Source organism: Montipora capricornis, chromosome 4 (genome assembly GCF_036669925.1).
Source record: "Montipora capricornis isolate CH-2021 chromosome 4, ASM3666992v2, whole genome shotgun sequence".
In the NCBI taxonomy this organism is placed as follows: domain Eukaryota; kingdom Metazoa; phylum Cnidaria; class Anthozoa; order Scleractinia; family Acroporidae; genus Montipora; species Montipora capricornis.
The window spans coordinates 7,501-23,402 of NC_090886.1; the positions used below are offsets into that span (position 1 = coordinate 7,501).

General features: G+C 39.4%; 3 protein-coding genes across 3 annotated transcripts in view; 2 read left to right on the forward strand and 1 right to left on the reverse strand.

The window, feature by feature from the left end:
• Positions 1–3,845, forward strand: part of LOC138045029 (neurotrypsin-like) — an 11,250-nt gene extending 7,405 nt beyond the window's left edge. Inside the window, exons 9-10 of the mRNA XM_068891379.1 lie at positions 1,572–1,979; positions 3,236–3,845. Coding sequence (XP_068747480.1) covers positions 1,572–1,979; positions 3,236–3,335 — 508 coding nt within the window. The 3' untranslated portion in view covers positions 3,336–3,845. The remainder of the gene's footprint in view (positions 1–1,571; positions 1,980–3,235) is intronic.
• A 143-nt stretch (positions 3,846–3,988) lies between these two features.
• Positions 3,989–13,518, forward strand: LOC138044986 (allatostatin-A receptor-like). The gene is made up of 2 exons (XM_068891348.1): positions 3,989–5,221; positions 12,370–13,518. The coding sequence occupies exon 2, from the start codon at positions 12,448–12,450 to the stop codon at positions 13,516–13,518; it is 1,071 nt and encodes a 356-aa protein (XP_068747449.1). The 5' UTR covers positions 3,989–5,221; positions 12,370–12,447.
• On the reverse strand, positions 8,915–10,654 carry LOC138044378 (uncharacterized). The gene is made up of 2 exons (XM_068890899.1): positions 9,947–10,654; positions 8,915–9,530 (listed from the first exon to the last, which is right to left on the reverse strand). The coding sequence occupies exons 1-2, from the start codon at positions 10,512–10,514 to the stop codon at positions 9,349–9,351; spliced, it is 750 nt and encodes a 249-aa protein (XP_068747000.1). The 5' UTR covers positions 10,515–10,654; the 3' UTR covers positions 8,915–9,348.
• Positions 13,519–15,902: the final 2,384 nt, after the last annotated feature.

Here is a 15,902-nt window from a genome sequence, read left to right on the forward strand (position 1 = left end):
GAAGTAACAACTTCAAGAGAATAAACTTAGTCTAGTTTAATTCTTCAGCAATGATCGTGAAAGAGAAATAAATCTCTTGAGCTTGGCTCATTTTCTTGTGGCTGTTAGTAGTTGAGGATGGCAAATAAATTGAACTACTCGTGGAAAATTTGTAAACGCCAACTGTCAGAAATTATTGTCAAAATCTGTATCCCTTTTTAGAGCTCAACTAGAAGCATATCTGCGTGAACTCGGGATTTCCTGATGTCCTGGATCGCGCACCGGTGGCTCAGTTGGTTGATCACCGGGCTGTCACGCGGGACGTCGTGAGTTCAACTCCGGCCGGACCAACACTCAGGGTCTTTAAATAACTGAGGAGAAAATGCTGCCTTTGTAATTACATCTGCAAATGGTTAGACTCTCTAGTCTTCTCGGATAAGGACGATAAGCCGGAGATCCCGTCTCATAACCCTTCAATGTTCATAATCCTGTGGGACGTAAAAGAACCCACACACTTGTCGCAAAGAGTAGGGCATGTAGTTCCCGGTGTTGTGGTCTGTCTTCTGTGGTGTATAATGGTTGGGAGGGTAAATGCTCGGAGATATTAGCTACACCAAGCTACTCTAAAATCCGAGGGTAAAGAAAGATATGTGATATGATGTTCCAAATGGAAAACAAAGATTATCCGGACGTTCAATCATAAATGTTCGCTCGTAAAGTGATCTCTCCTAAAGTTCGCGGACCGACCCGTTCTGAAACCGCCCGTCATCTTTTAGTGCCAGTCTACCGCGCCATATTCTTGTTTACTTTGGTCAACATTCATGACCATCCCTCAAACTGACATTTCTCTGTTTACTTTCAACGACGCCATTTTTGTTCAATGTCACTTACGGTATACACGTTAGCTTAAACTTCAAGCATGCGCTTTATAAGATGAGTAAACCAATGCACAAGCATTCCACGTTTTTTCCACGTTATGCGCTTTGGTTAACTTCAAGCATGCGCTTTACAAGCTTGAGTGCGATTTGTGACTGAACGCAAGAACAAAAGAACAAACCCGTATTCGACCTCCTTCGTTTCCCCTGGAAAGCCAGATTAATTTAGTTTATATATGAATATGATTCATTTCATATATCATTTCGTTCGTTGAGAACCTCGTCCCCAGGGCGCTTTTCCCTGGCTTTGGGCCAAAGCCAGGGAAAAGCACCCTGGGGACGAGGTTGGTTCGTTGATTCATTCATCACGGGAACATTTGAGCCCAAAAATGACCAGCTTCTGACGTCAGTGGCTTCATAGCTCAGTTGGTTAGAGCGTCGTACGGGTATCGCGAGGTGAAGGGTTCAAGTCCCGTTGAAGTCCTGGATTTTTCAGGCTTCTCTATGCAATTGCTAATAATTGCGTTCGTAACTTCGAGGATCATAGCTTTACTTAATTTAATTTATTTAAATCCCATTCTCGTATGTTTTGAGAAAAATTTTACGTTTGAGTTTAGGAAAAAAGGAATAAGGTTGATTAAATGATTAGGGAGGAGAGTTAAGGTTGTTTGCAGAATATAAATTTTTAATTTAAGTTTTTTTCTTTTCACTGTCTAGGAGTACAACGAGGCGAAATCAAAAAAAGGCGATTGGTTTTCAACCTGATGACGTCATCATTCTCCAGGGATATCCAAAAGCGTGGCAAAGCACGAAACTGTTAAATGTCCGCCTGGCCGTCAAAATTCCAAAGGATTCCAAGAATGACGTCATTACCGGCGAAACACTAACTCAGTTGCTCGCTAATGTTGCACCTGTCATTCAAACTCAAATGGGTCATATTGTAGCATACGTAGAGCACATAGAGATCACTTCTGCTCCAGCTGGTGCCTCGGGTCACGAGTCATCGAAAAAACCTCAAACTTTGATTTTCCACAAGTCAGCTCTAATTGCGCTTGTATCAGCTATCGGAATCGTCTTATTATCGGCTGCCATCGTGGTTGTCCGGTACCGCCTACGAAAAAGCAGGTATGGTAATTGTAAAGAAAAGCGTTGGCCTGTAAGGTAGAAAACGGATTGCACTGCAGTGGAGATTTCACTGCATCCATTAATCCACTTGTTTGTTCGTTCATTTGTACCACCATTCATTCATTCGTTCGTTCGTTTGTTCGTTGACCAGTAAAGAAGAAGAAAACAAAACAAACAGGAAAGAAAAGAAAAGTAAGCAGACAAAACAGCGAAGGAAGGAGGGAAGGACGGGAGAGAAGGAAGGAAGGAATGAAGGAAGGAAGAAGGGGAAAAATGAAGGAGGGAGGGATAGAAAAGAGGGAGGAGAGGAAGGGAAGGAAGGAAGGAGGAGAGGAAGGGAAGGAAGGAAGGAGAGAGGAAAGGAAGGAAGGAAGGAAGAAGGAAAGGAAGAAGGGAGGGGGAAAAGGAAGGAGGGAGGGGTAGAAAAGAGGGAAGGGAAGGAAGGAGGGAGGGAAGGAAGGAAAGAGGGGAAAAAGGAAGGAGGGAGGGATAGAAAAGAGGGAGGAGAGGAAGGGAAGGAAGGAAGGAGAGAGGAAAGGAAGGAAGGAAGGAAGAAGGAAAGGAAGAAGGGAGGGAGAAAAGGAAGGAGGGAGGGGTAGAAAAGAGGGAAGGGAGGAAGGGAAGGAAGGAGGGAAGGAAGGAAGGAACTAGCGGAAAAAGGAAGGAGGGAGGGATAGAAAAGAGGGAAGAGAGGAATGGAAGGAAGGAAAGGAAGGAAGGAGGGAGGGAGGGAAGTAAGGAAGGAAGGAAGGAGGGAAGGAAGGAGGTAAGGAAGGAAGGAAGGAGGGAAGGAAAGAGGGAAGGAAGAACGAAAAGAAGGGCAGGAAGGAGGGAGGAAAAAGGGAGGGATAGAAAAGAGGGAAGGAAGGAAGGAAGGAATGAAAGAAGGAGTGAGGGAAGGAAGGAAAGAGGGAGGTTATTAGTAGAAATTAGTAGAATGTGAATGAAATAAATATAAAGAGGGGATGAAAGGGAAGGTTCTTAGTATATTATCTGTTATAGTCGCCTTAAATCCGAGGATACATACGCAATATTAAAAAAACTTAACCCAGCTTGTATTCGTGTGAATGAAACGATTCAGGTAGAAAACATGACGTCAATCGAAAGCGAAAATCATCGAAGTAAAACTAGAAAAAAAAAAGGAAAATATGGAGTGCCTGTAAACTAGCTTGATAGCTAAAAACACTTCCACTATAAACAAAGCAATTTCAAGAAAGCTGTCAATGTTATATGTCCTGTTTTTTTTTTCCTGTTAGGGGGAGGTCACTCTTGAAGGAAGAAGATCCTGACCATGAAGAAAACATTCATCTGGTAGATTTAAAAGGACAGTTTGGAAGCAACGATCAGAGGAATTAAAAGTTAAAAGTTGATATTTGGAGAAGGGGTACATGACATTCGTAAAATGATGCAGTTTCCCGGCGATTGTGACATGTGGTTTCGTTTCAAACCCGTAAAAAGAAAGTTTCATTTGCAATCCTCTAATCAAAATTCTGTAGCAAGAAAGGTTAAGAACACAAAGCTGATCCTTCTATCCGTTACAAAAGGAAAAGAGGCCGCATCTGTTATAACCTATATAATAGCTGCTGACGTACAAACTTTATGGTCTTAAAAGCGGTCACATTTTCCTCTTGTAAGAGTGCAGTGACAATGTGGTGAACTTAAAACGTATCTTTTCTGAACGTAACTTTACGTCTATTGACCGAGAGAGCGAGGAAGCGCATTTGGCTACACATAACAGAAAAATATCAGTTAATTACGCTTGTCCATTTATTCTTTTAAAAGGTTAAGATTGGACGACTCATAATCAAGTTTTAAATTGTACCTAACTTCAAATATTTTTTAATACATACCGTTTTTCGTATAGCAGATATACGTGGACAAAATCTTCTCTAGATTACATTTTATATGCACCGTGCAAGGCGCCGGTCTACATTTGACTGTATCACAAACTGCATGATGACTTTGGAGTTGTCATTTCCGGAGTGACACCCCTTGTTTAAGAGACCAATGATGGCCCGACAATACAAGGAAATTTGGGAGAAGGAAATGCTAAAATTTGCATTTTGGAAAATATGAAGAGAATTATCTCAGGAACAAATAATTGAGGATACATACAATTAAACGGAAACAAGGGTGCGGCTAAAAATTCTTAAAGTATGAATTTCGAATTATTTTTATTGCCAAAATAAATCCCTCATATTTGCCATTTCATTCCGATATTTTACTTTTTGGGCACCACAAAAGAACCTTGAATTTCCAAAGCTGGGAATGTATCCTCCCCCACTCATTCAAGTAAATGTCCAAGCGTTCATGTCCGTGAAAAGTGGGGGATAGGGAGTCGTAGAGGTTTGAGGTGGTCTTGAAATAGGGCCGCGAGTCAGGAATGTCCCAAAGTAGCTTCAGTGCATAGGACTGTAGGTTAAATCATAGCTACATTTCCATTCCTTTATGAACATCTGCGTATTCATGATGACTCACTAAACGGCGTGTTAAAACAAAAATTTCAGAATCAGTGATAAGAAGGTCGAGAGTGTTATCTACGTGCAAAGAATATTTGAGGACAGGAGCACTTATCGACTTACTTGTTTCCGCGAAGGACACTTGACACGGCTTCTTGGACTCAACATTGTGATTATCGCATTACACTTAAGTATGACTGAATTATTACCAAAAAGACTAAGGAAGACGATTCTTCGATTCTTAGGCTTCTTCACGCCTGCAAGTCGCTCTTATAACAGATACAATCCGTCGCTTTGAAAGCTTTCTTCCTTTCAGAAAAATTCTTCCAAATTAGGTCCAATATATTACTATGACTTTCATATAAATTACCCATTAGACTCAAAATTGTTTCTGTCAGTGAAAGTGATTTTTAGTGCTTACTTATGTCGTTGTTCTCAACTACTGTTTTCCTTGACAATGCCACGGTTGTATAATGAATTGGACGGCTTTCTTAAAATGTATGACGACCATATCCGACCACGCCAAATTAAAATACGTTGTCACTTTTGTTTCCAAGCATACAAAATCCTTATATTTGTTTAATGACCCGTTGTAAGGGCCCATATTCAGCTTCTCAGAAAACAACAGTGGTATTTTAGTGCAAAATGCTTCATTTGACTCATGCATCGATGGAAGGTAAATCGTGTTGTAAAACTATCGCGGCGACTATCCCTTTGAACTTCAGCCAAAAATACTGAAAAAGCTAAAGAAACTGTTGACATTCTTCTGCTTTCAGCTTTCAGGTAAGCTCGAATAATGCAATTATCATGTAGACGAGAAATTTTAACAATTGATAACAAGTTTTGTAATATGAAATTTGTACAAACAGCAAACAAAACCGGAAATAAAATAAGGCAAGTATGGCGAGATCTCTTCTCAGCTGACAACGACTTAACACAGAAACGCAAGGCGTCTGCGGCAGCAATAAACTGATGAGCCTGGACTTGTGACCTAGATTAGTGGTTGAGAATCATTCAAAACGAAATAATAATAATAATAATAATAATAATAATAATAATAATAATAATTTTTTTTTTAAAGAATGGGACAACTTTATTAACAAATTCAAAGAAAAATCTTAAATTTACAATAATGATGATCGTACAATAATGACAATAATGAATCATTTAATATGCATTATAAAAATAAAAAAAATACCATTACATATGTGTCCTTCTCTTTGGTCTTAGCATACCAATTTAATAGAAATCTATAAAAACTAAAAGGTTTCTTACTATACTAGACCAGCTAGATATAATAATAATAATAATAATAATAATAATAATAAACTAAAAACAGGAAAATTTCTATGTACGTCTACTAGTATCTAGGGAAGTCCTGCTTGACCCTTCTCTATTTCTAGATCACTATCTTTAACGTTTGAGTTCCTCCTTCTCGGAGTTCTCGATCCCCTTAGGCATAGGAGTGCCTAAAAATCTCGATGCGTTTACAAAAATATTATTACGTTCTAATTCGCTTCGCTCAAACGAACGTAAAACATTTTACCCTTAAATTCCCGTAATACAAACAAATACCACGAGAAATATGGTAGGATGCGCAAGCGTATCCAAAACACCCATATAAGATAGAAATTACAAAAAGAAATTGTTACTGCACTTTTTTTTTTTTTTTTTTTACAACTCTTTAGATACTACTGTATGCAGAAACTAATCTACGCTCCATAATACGTTACAAACCTAAATACTTAGTTACATGCAACCTGTTTTCAAGGCTTTCTTCAACATACATATCCTTGGCAGAATCAGATTTCCACCTACCAGGAATTTTAAGTAGTCTTTCTGGAATCGAATTCCTACTATGGCGTACGGCAGCTGTAATGCCACCGGATCTTTAACCATGAAGACCATAAACATTAGGGTTGTATAGCCCAGCTGACTTAAGGTATCCCTTAAGATATCTCTACAGGTAGTATAAGAAATCTTTCCGCTCCTCAGGGTATAGCTAGAAGTACTACGGTGAAAAACAATTGGTCTAAATAAAGGGGAGGACTGTCTAAGTCAATACCAGATAAATCTAAATAACGTTGTAAAACACCAACAGGACAGTACTTAGATCCAGATGCACTAATATAGACGAAATTCCCTTCCCTATAAACATCTGTCTTACTACGAGGCACAAAAATTCTTATATAATCGCTGTGAAATTCGATATGCTCCGGAACGATATTGCATAATTCGTCATAACGAAAAAACCCTGCGAAGGCTAAAGAGCACAACGCAGCAATACGGAGATTCTTTAAATTAGCATCTTTCTTGTTATGAATATCTAAAATACGCCTTATAATTTCTGTGGAAATAGGCTTCTTTTTCATAACTGGCTATGACTTCTGGCGTTTAGCGGATTCGACGACATTTCTGCAAAATTCGCTATCTAAAGGATTACGATCCAAACTAGGGACAAAAGAATGTAACCATTTAAGGGCCGCATGGGCTAAAATTACTGAGGAGCTAGAAGCTGAAGACTGCTGAACTTCAAACAAATATAGAGAAACAACACTAAGAGGAAAAGGTAACTGCATGTTGAACTGTCTACTTTTAGACCAGTCCAAGAACTTTCTGATAACACGAACGTAAGCTTTAGTGGTCGAATCCGACCTGGACTTCAACATAACATTTAGCACTTCATAAACGTTGATTGAAGAAAACTGTTGAAAGCCTTTCCAAGAATTACTTGATAGCATAATCTGTAAAGACAAGAACAAAACATACATACTAGAAGAACAAAAGAAAGACAGAACATCCTTTAATAACCGTACAAAAATCAGTCATTGATGAGGCCAGTGCCACGTAAGACGTTAAATGATCGTATGGGCCAGTGCCGCGTAGATCAACAACCATTGATGAGGCCAGTGCCACGTAAGACGTTAAATGATCGTATGGGCCAGTGCCGCGTAGATCAACAACCATTGATTAGGCCAGTGCCACATAAATCAACTATACTCCTATTAGGACAGCACCATATGAAATGACAGACCAAACATTAGGCCAGTGCCTTACAAATAAACGGCATACTGCCTTGGCCAGCGCCAACAACTGAAAAAACATAGGCTAGTAGACACACTGTCCAATAAATTAATCAGTAAATTTTAGTCTGACGGCCTTCTGAGATTTAAGATAATGTAATACGCGTGGGATGATACCAACTGGATGGACTACTAAGCAATTTTCCCCTCGAAGAGACTGAAAGAAAAATCAACACCCGAGGAATTGGGATTCCAAAACCTCGAGAAATACCTGGGGATCTTGCGGTTATAATAATTTGCAAAGCAATCTACACTATGCGGACCCCACAAGCCATCGAGAAAAAGAAAAAATTCTTCAGTAATTTGCCAATCATCAGTATCAATTAAACGACTTATATAAACAGCTTGTTGATTCGAAGTGCGAGGGATCCACTGTACATCTAAATGAATTCCCGATCGGATACAAATATCAAAAATCCCTCTGGCCATTTGTGCAAACCTAATTTCATGCTGCCCACTTCAACAATCTGAGCAGCTACTTGGCTATCCGTAAACCACTTAACATGTGATCCAACACTGAGGCAAATGATTGCAAAGAAACTCAATAACAGACAGTTCTCTCCACATTGAACTTTGACCTCTCTCGTTCTCCGACCACGTTCTGTGGCACACAAAATCATTGTTAAAATCAGTAATTGCTCCACCTCCGGTGGAACTGGCGTCAGAATACACAAAATAACTTGGTACCTTACTTACAAAGCAATACCTAGTGTTGATATTAACCATACTTTCCTTCCAAAAATACAGTTCTTCCTTGCAGTAATCGTCAAGAAGGGATATAGAATCCCAATTATCCCTGCACGCGGTGGACAAGACACAATGTCTGGTCATTATTCTGCCAATGTTACCAACTACAGGCCAGGTAGAGATAACTTGACCTGTGAAGGAAGACAACTCTCTCGCGGTAACTTTGAAATCGGCTTCAATAATATGATCAATTGAGTTAATGATCTTAACAATTCTCCTTTCCACAATTTAAAAGTACCTAATGCAGCATTCCAGGTAATACCCAGCCAGTCCAATACTTGGGTGGGTTCCCATACCGATTTATCTTCATTGACAACAAAACCTGCGTTGCACAAATCCGCCCTTACAGCCCGGGCCTTAATGAGACAACTTTCTCTATCATGAACAATCGCCCAACCATCATCCAAGAAGATGGCTTTACAAAGACCCTGTACTCTCCAATAACTTTTTTTTTTTTTAAGGCTTCAAAACCTTAGTAAAAACCCAAGGGGCAGAGGACAGACCGAACGGGACCACAGAAAAAAAAAATATTTCCTTAATGGAATCGGGCGCACGCCATGAAAACCCCAGAAAAGTTTGGTGCTCTTGTGCAATGTCTACATGATGGTAACCACTTTTTAAATCGAAGGAAAACATGAACCCATCCTTCACAAAATAAGACATAGCAATTTTCCAGTCCTCTTACTTAACACTTTGCTTAATTAATGACTTGTTGACATGACGCAAATCGAGAATAAGCTCTTCTTACCGCATGGTTGTTCAGAAACTGACAAAGGATTTACAACAAAAGGCTGCTCATTAACCAAACGCACCCGGTCTGAATTAAGGAGCTCAAGAACAGCTTGATCCACAAAAACAGCATAAATACAAGCCGACTTATTATTTTTCAGTTTTACGGCCAACGGAAAACTAATGAATGGCAGTCTGTAGCCATTTTCAATAATAGACAAAATGAAATCCGGAGCACCTATAGATCTGCAGAAAACTAAATTATTCTTCAGATTACCCTTAACACGTAATGAATGTCAGCTTTCAAGTTCGTAATCCTGTGTAAACTGATGTACCTGCGCCAAGGCATCATCATTGCTTTTGTTGAGCTGATTGGCCTGAGGTTGGCTTGTTGTAGGAAATTCCAGGGAAAGAATTGTAGCTAAGGGGCTGGTAACTTCCCGGCCAGGACAAGGATCGGCAGTCCTTAGCCCAGTGTCCAAATTTGCCGCATTTGAAACAGCGGAAGAAGTCGCCAAAAGCGTCTCTACGGCCTGAAAGATAAAGGCAATGACGAAACCTGTAGTAAACGGGAGGTGGGGGGGGGGGGGGGGGGAAGGCTTAAAGCAGAAAGATGAATAAACTGTATGGAACCGCAAGCGTGAATGGTACTCAAGAGACAGCGGAGGGTATAAATACTAATAACTGGCCAATCCTAACATACATGAAAAACAGAATGCACAATAGTGGGTGCGGCAGGTGTGAAATGAAAACACCGCAACTAATTACTTGGAATACCAGCGGAAAATATATTTACGTTCTAATTCGCTTCGCTCAAACGAACGTAAAACATTTTACCCTTAAATTCCCGTAATACAAACAAATACCACGAGAAATATGGTAGGATGCGCAAGCGTATCCAAAACACCCATGAACATACAAAGTATAGAGGAGACTCTTTATCTTATACCACGAAAACGTTGATTATCAGTGCCCAAAGCAATTCTTGGTTTCTTTCCACGATCACTGGAGAGTTGTTCTTTTTGGCGTCTCTTGCGACTCGCAGCTTCCCTTGCCTTCTTAAGACGTTTTTCATCTTCGGAGCCGGATGCAAGTTCGTCTGACTCGTACTCGGCTACGACCTGCCAGCCGTCCATGCTTTTATCAGCGATTTTTATCAGCTTCTGCCGCTTTCGAATACGTTGCCTGCCTTCTTGGGAAAGCTTCTTGATTTGCGACAACTTTGGCTCGATGCTTTCGCTCTCGGTTTCAATACTTTCCAAAATGGTATCCAGCTCGGCATTAAGCTCAAATTGTTTGTGGTTTCCTGTGAACTTTAGCTGCACAACTTCTTTATCTAACTTACTTCTATGCTCGATTTGCTTTCCTTTGTCTTCTAATTTTTTCTCAAGAAAATCTTTGAACATGGAAAAGACTTGATCAACGGCTGCTGAGTTGCCTCCACTGTCACCCGAAGACGTTTGGAATACTTCAGCCGAAACGGACGAACCTTCGCTCTGTATCTGGTCGTTGGGCATCACACGAATAGATGGGCTTAAAGCAGAAAGATGAATAAACTGTATGGAACCGCAAGCGTGAATGGTACTCAAGAGACAGCGGAGGGTATAAATACTAATAACTGGCCAATCCTAACATACATGAAAAACAGAATGCACAATAGTGGGTGCGGCAGGTGTGAAATGAAAACACCGCAACTAATTACTTGGAATACCAGCGGAAAATATATTTTACATATATACATATTATAAGGAAGTAAATCATAATTTAAAGAAAAGTTAATGTAGGTTCAACTCTGTTAGAAGTAGGTACACTTTTTCCTGTAAACCCGAGTTATAACAGATAGAGTTTTTAAATTCATCATGTACGGGCAGTGTACTCGGTATTTCCTTCATTACTATATAAGGAACTCATCTGCCACTACGACCAAAATGTCAGTTGATAATATCAAATAAGATTCCACACTAAGTCACTTGGTCTAGAAGGATTGATGAAAGGTTGCAGTTTAGTATTTCGATATAAACCAACCGAGCCATCATTTGATAGAAATCTATTGAGAGTTCTCCCGCTGGGAGGCCTTAAGACTATGTTTTTCAGTGTTCTTGCACCGTGTAGATAATACGATGTGACTTCTGTTCCCTGAAGATTATCATGCATGATTTGTTTTCTATCAATGCAATTCATGTCTAGTAAGAAAGACAACCCGAACAAAGTCAATTTCATAGCGATATTCACCAGAGTTATACGGATGTTATTGCTATATTTCGATTTACTTCAAAATCATCATCAGGCAAATCAAGGTTTACAGAGCGGGTGATTTTTAATAATAGTTCGCGGCTAGCTTTTAAGCCAGAGTTAATTGCAGACTGCTTAGTTTTTGTATAGAAAGCTTCTTTAAAATAGAAGAATGTTCCAGTTGTTATCCATATCAATTATGCTGGTATTGTCCCTGACTGTATTCAAGTAGAATTCCTTAGTGTTAACAAGGATGGAATTACTACAAGGGAAGTTAACTCTGGCTTAAAAGATAGCCGCGAACGATTATTATTTAAATAAGTTTCCTGCATTTAAATCACGCGCTCTGTAAACCTTGATTTGCCTGATGATGATTTTGAAGTAAATTGAAATATAGCAATAACATCCGTATAACTCTGGTGAATATCGCCATGAAATTGACTTTGGTCGGGTTGTCTTTCGTACTGTACTATTTGAAATTGTCGGTTGGTCCCGGATTTCAATTCATGTATTGCCCGCCATTTTCTTTCCGGGGACGGAGTCCTTGAGACGTCATTTGCGGAACAAGCACCCTGGCTTACTTCCGCTTAATTCATGTTTCTTGACTTCCTTTAGAGCTGCCGTGGTTCTTGGAAGTGCTTTTTATTTCAGTGGAAAAGTTTTTCAAACTAGATCCTGTTTAATACCCTGGATGAGCCTTATCTCTGTTGTGAATGATGTGAGCTCGCCCTAATTTTTTAGTTTGTTAGTTTCTAATTCATTTGATTTGTCATTATAAGAGTAAGAGCCCAACTGAAGTCTTGTAATATAAACTGAATAATTATCTTTAAAATTGTGCAAATTGAAATAAAAGTTACTGCTGCGCAGGCGTTATAAAGGGAAACATGGGCGGTAGAGTGTGACCAAAGCCCAACAACTGCATGAAGAAAGAATTTGCGTTAAAGAAAGCATCAAATTCCAACATAGCAGCCATTTATTTGTTATTCACCCTCAACAATCGGGACGTACTTTATTCGCTCGTGATTGCCCGGGAGTTTCTTAATTTCCGTTTTCGCAAATTTATTGCATTTGGCTTATTGTTGGAAAGACGTCTGACACGTCCTTGGTATGTTTACCGCTAAGTTGTAATTTTGTTTGTAGGTTATTAAGAAGAATCACCCTTGTTCATCCCTCGCCCTTTCTCAAGCCTATCTGGCAAGCGAGCAAGCAGTGTTGTCAATGAATAACTCTACAGCAGCACATCCGGCCAACTTCTCATGGCCCGCCTGCTCTACCATCGTTTCCACAATGTTTACAATAGGCCTTTCCGTGTTGAGTTCAGCAACAATTGTCGGGAACATGTTGATTTTCTTGACCTTCCTGAAGACTCGGAACTTACGAACAAGCACGAACTACTACATCGTGAACATGGCGATATCCGATTTTCTCTGTCCATTCTTTAATTGGCCGCTGTACGCTAGTGAGGGAATGCTGACACCCGACATCCTTGTCAACGAGCCTTTGGCAACATTTGCATGCAAGCTTGGAATGTATTTCAGGCTAGTATCACAAGGTGTCTCGATGTTAAGCCTTGTGTTGATTGCCTTGGATAGATTTATTGCCATTGTTTATCCATTCAAAGGGATCTTGTTAAATGTTAAAATTCGCGTGGCTTTTTTGCTTATGTCTTGGTTAATACCGGTAGCTTGTGTATTGCCTTACGCTTTGTTTGCCGGAACTATCAAAGTAGAAAATCATACCTTCTGTAGGTTTCTAATAAGTGATGTCGGTAATGGTCGAACAGTTTACAATGGCGTAAGTATTATTTTTTCCTACCTGATACCTTTAATCAGTGTAACAGGTTTGTATTTTATGATCATCAGAGCTTTGAAAAATAGACCACCGCCTGGAAACTTGCTTAAAAACAGAGTCAACGCCGACCATAAACGACAGCAGCAGAACAAGAGAATACTAAAAATCCTGATTTCTATTGTATTGACATTTTTCCTTTGCTGGACACCTCTTTGCACCTATTTGTTTCTCAAAAAGTTTTACCCGTCTGTTTTTCCAGCAGACAGATGTTTATTATTGATTGGTTTTGCATTTTATATCTGCCCCTCCTGTAGCACCGCGGCTAACCCAATCATCTTATTCGTCTTTAGCACAAACTATAATCAAGCTTTAAAGAATGTACTATTACCAATGTTTTCCTGCAAATTTGGATCTAAAGTTGTCATACGTAAACAATCTAGAGCAATGGCAACGCAACTGAAGAATTTGGAAATGACAAATACTAAGGTGTTAGACTAAATGTGTTGGTTATCAATGACTGCAGCCAGACCAGAAGTGATTTGAAAAAAAAAAAATTGAAGTGCTCCTGGGAGGGTCGAAAACTCCGGAGGACATTTCATTTGTGAATGTATGAAGGAAGGAAAAGGATCCTGGCCATGAAGAAAACATTCGTCTGGTAGATTTATAAGGACAGTTTGGAAGCGACGATAAGAAGAATGAAAAGTTAAAAGTTGATATTTGGAGAAAGGGTTCATGACATTCATAAAATGATGCAGTTTCCCCGCGATTGTGACATGTGGCTTCGTTTCGATCAGCAAAAAGAAAGTTCATTTGCACGAAGTGCGGACAGTCCTTAACAGGTTTCAATCCTAGACTAATGAAACTTCTGTAGCGAGAAAGTTTAAGGACACAAAGCTGGTCCTTGTACCCGTTACAAAAAGAAAAAAATGAACTGCTGACATACAGGCGTTCAGTATAAAACCTTCATCTGTCGTCCTCTTGTAAGAGTTCAATTACAATGTAATGAACACTTATCTTTACTGAATGTTAGTTTACCTGGTTGACCGCGAGAGTTAGCTACACGTAAGGATAAACATCAATTGCGTTTGTCCATTCAATCATCTAGTTAAGAGGTTTAGATTGAGCGACTATAATGAAATATACTTTTTAACAAATACCGTTTTTCGTAAAGCACTTTTTATGCACTGTACAATGCCCGAATCTACATACAATCCGGACAAATGGCAACGCAACTGATGAATTTGGAAACGATGATGAATACTACGGGTTACACTAAACATGTCAGTTATCAACGACTGCAGCCAGACCATAAATGATTTGAGGATTGAAATCTTTGGAAATGTGGCCATTTTATTTGTAAACGGAAGTATAAATGCACATGTTAATATCAATAAGTATATTGTACCAATAAACAGTTTTTTGGACGCTCGAATGTTCATTAGTGGTTTGTTAAAACATGTACATGTTCTTCTGCCCCGGTTATTTTTATCTGTTGTTCCCATGAAATCTATTGTTCCTGATCAAATTCCATATCACACTTTTGCTCAATACCATATTGTTTTGGAGCCTCGGCAACGAAATTTTGTCCGAAGTTGACGAGGTCGATTGCTTGCCATCCGAAGATTGAGGGAGGGAAGCTGTTTCAGGGAGAGGGGAGCGTAAAATTTCGCGTCAGCATGATATAGGGGAGCTTTAGCAAGGACGACGGAAACGGCAACGAGGACGTCATCTTAAAACATAAATTCTCATTATTGTAATCACTTCACGACTATTCCAAGTTTTCTATTACGACAAAATGCTGCACGAAAGGTTGGTGATCTTGGAAAGATGTTTTCACATCACACCTTCGTTCCTCTTTCATTTTCAATTGCAGAAGATGTTTCAGTGAGTCATTTCGTTTCATCTTAATTAAACCGTTCAATTAGCGTTTCCTTTCTCAAACACTGAGCAAAATAACCCATCGATCAGGAAAAAAAACAAAGTGCTTAGCCTTTTTGGAATAAATACACTATTTTTACGTCGTTTCCATGGTCCAGTGGTCATTGTCACCACCTGATAAGGAAGATAATCCGGGTTCGGGAATTCACTACATACACATTCGAACATCATGAAAAGCGCAATGTAAGGCAGATGTAATAAGGACAGACTTCTTTAGTGCTTAATTAACCATATACCACTGTATTTTTGCAGGCCCGAGTTTAGGCTAATAAGCGTCTTGTTTATTCACAAATTCCTCCGCACCCTCATAAAAACCAACAACACTCACACTTCCTCTTTTCGCTCTGACGAACAACACAGAAACGCAAGGCGTCGTCAGTAAACTGATCAGCCTGTACTTGTGACCAAGATTAGTGGTTGAGAATCATTGAAAACGAAATTCATGTAGGTTCAACTCTGTTAGAAGTAGGTAGATTTTTTCCTGTAAACCCGAGTTATAACAGATAAATAGAGATTTGAAATTCATCATGTACGGGCAGTGTACTCCGGATTTCCTTCATTACTATATAAGGAACTCATCTGCCACTACGACCAAAATGTCAGTTGATAATATCAAATAAGATTCCACACTAACTCACTTGGTCTAGAAGGATTGATGAAAGGCTGAAGTTTAGTATTTCGATATAAACCAACCGAGCCAGCATTTGACAGAAATCTATTGAGACTTCACCCGCTGGGAGGCCTTAAGACTATGTTTTTCAGTCTTTTTGCACCGTGTAGATGATGCGATGTAACTTCTGTTCACTGAAGATTATCATGACTTTTTTTTTTCATGAATGCAATTCATGTCTTGTACGAAAGACAACCCGAAAAAAGTCAATTTCATGGCGATATTCATCAGAGTTATACGGATGTTATTGCTATATTTCGATTTACTTCAAAAT

Bases quoted from the DNA above. Each gene is read 5' to 3' on its own strand.
- LOC138044378 (XM_068890899.1), bottom strand. From the start codon at position 10,514: ATGCCCAACGACCAGATACAGAGCGAAGGTTCGTCCGTTTCGGCTGAA. The intron at 9,531-9,946 runs GTATAAGATAAA...TTTATCTTTCAG, and splicing joins TGATAATCAACGTTTTCGTG to GCCGTAGAGACGCTTTTGGC.
- LOC138044986 (XM_068891348.1), top strand. From the start codon at position 12,448: ATGAATAACTCTACAGCAGCACATCCGGCCAACTTCTCATGGCCCGCC.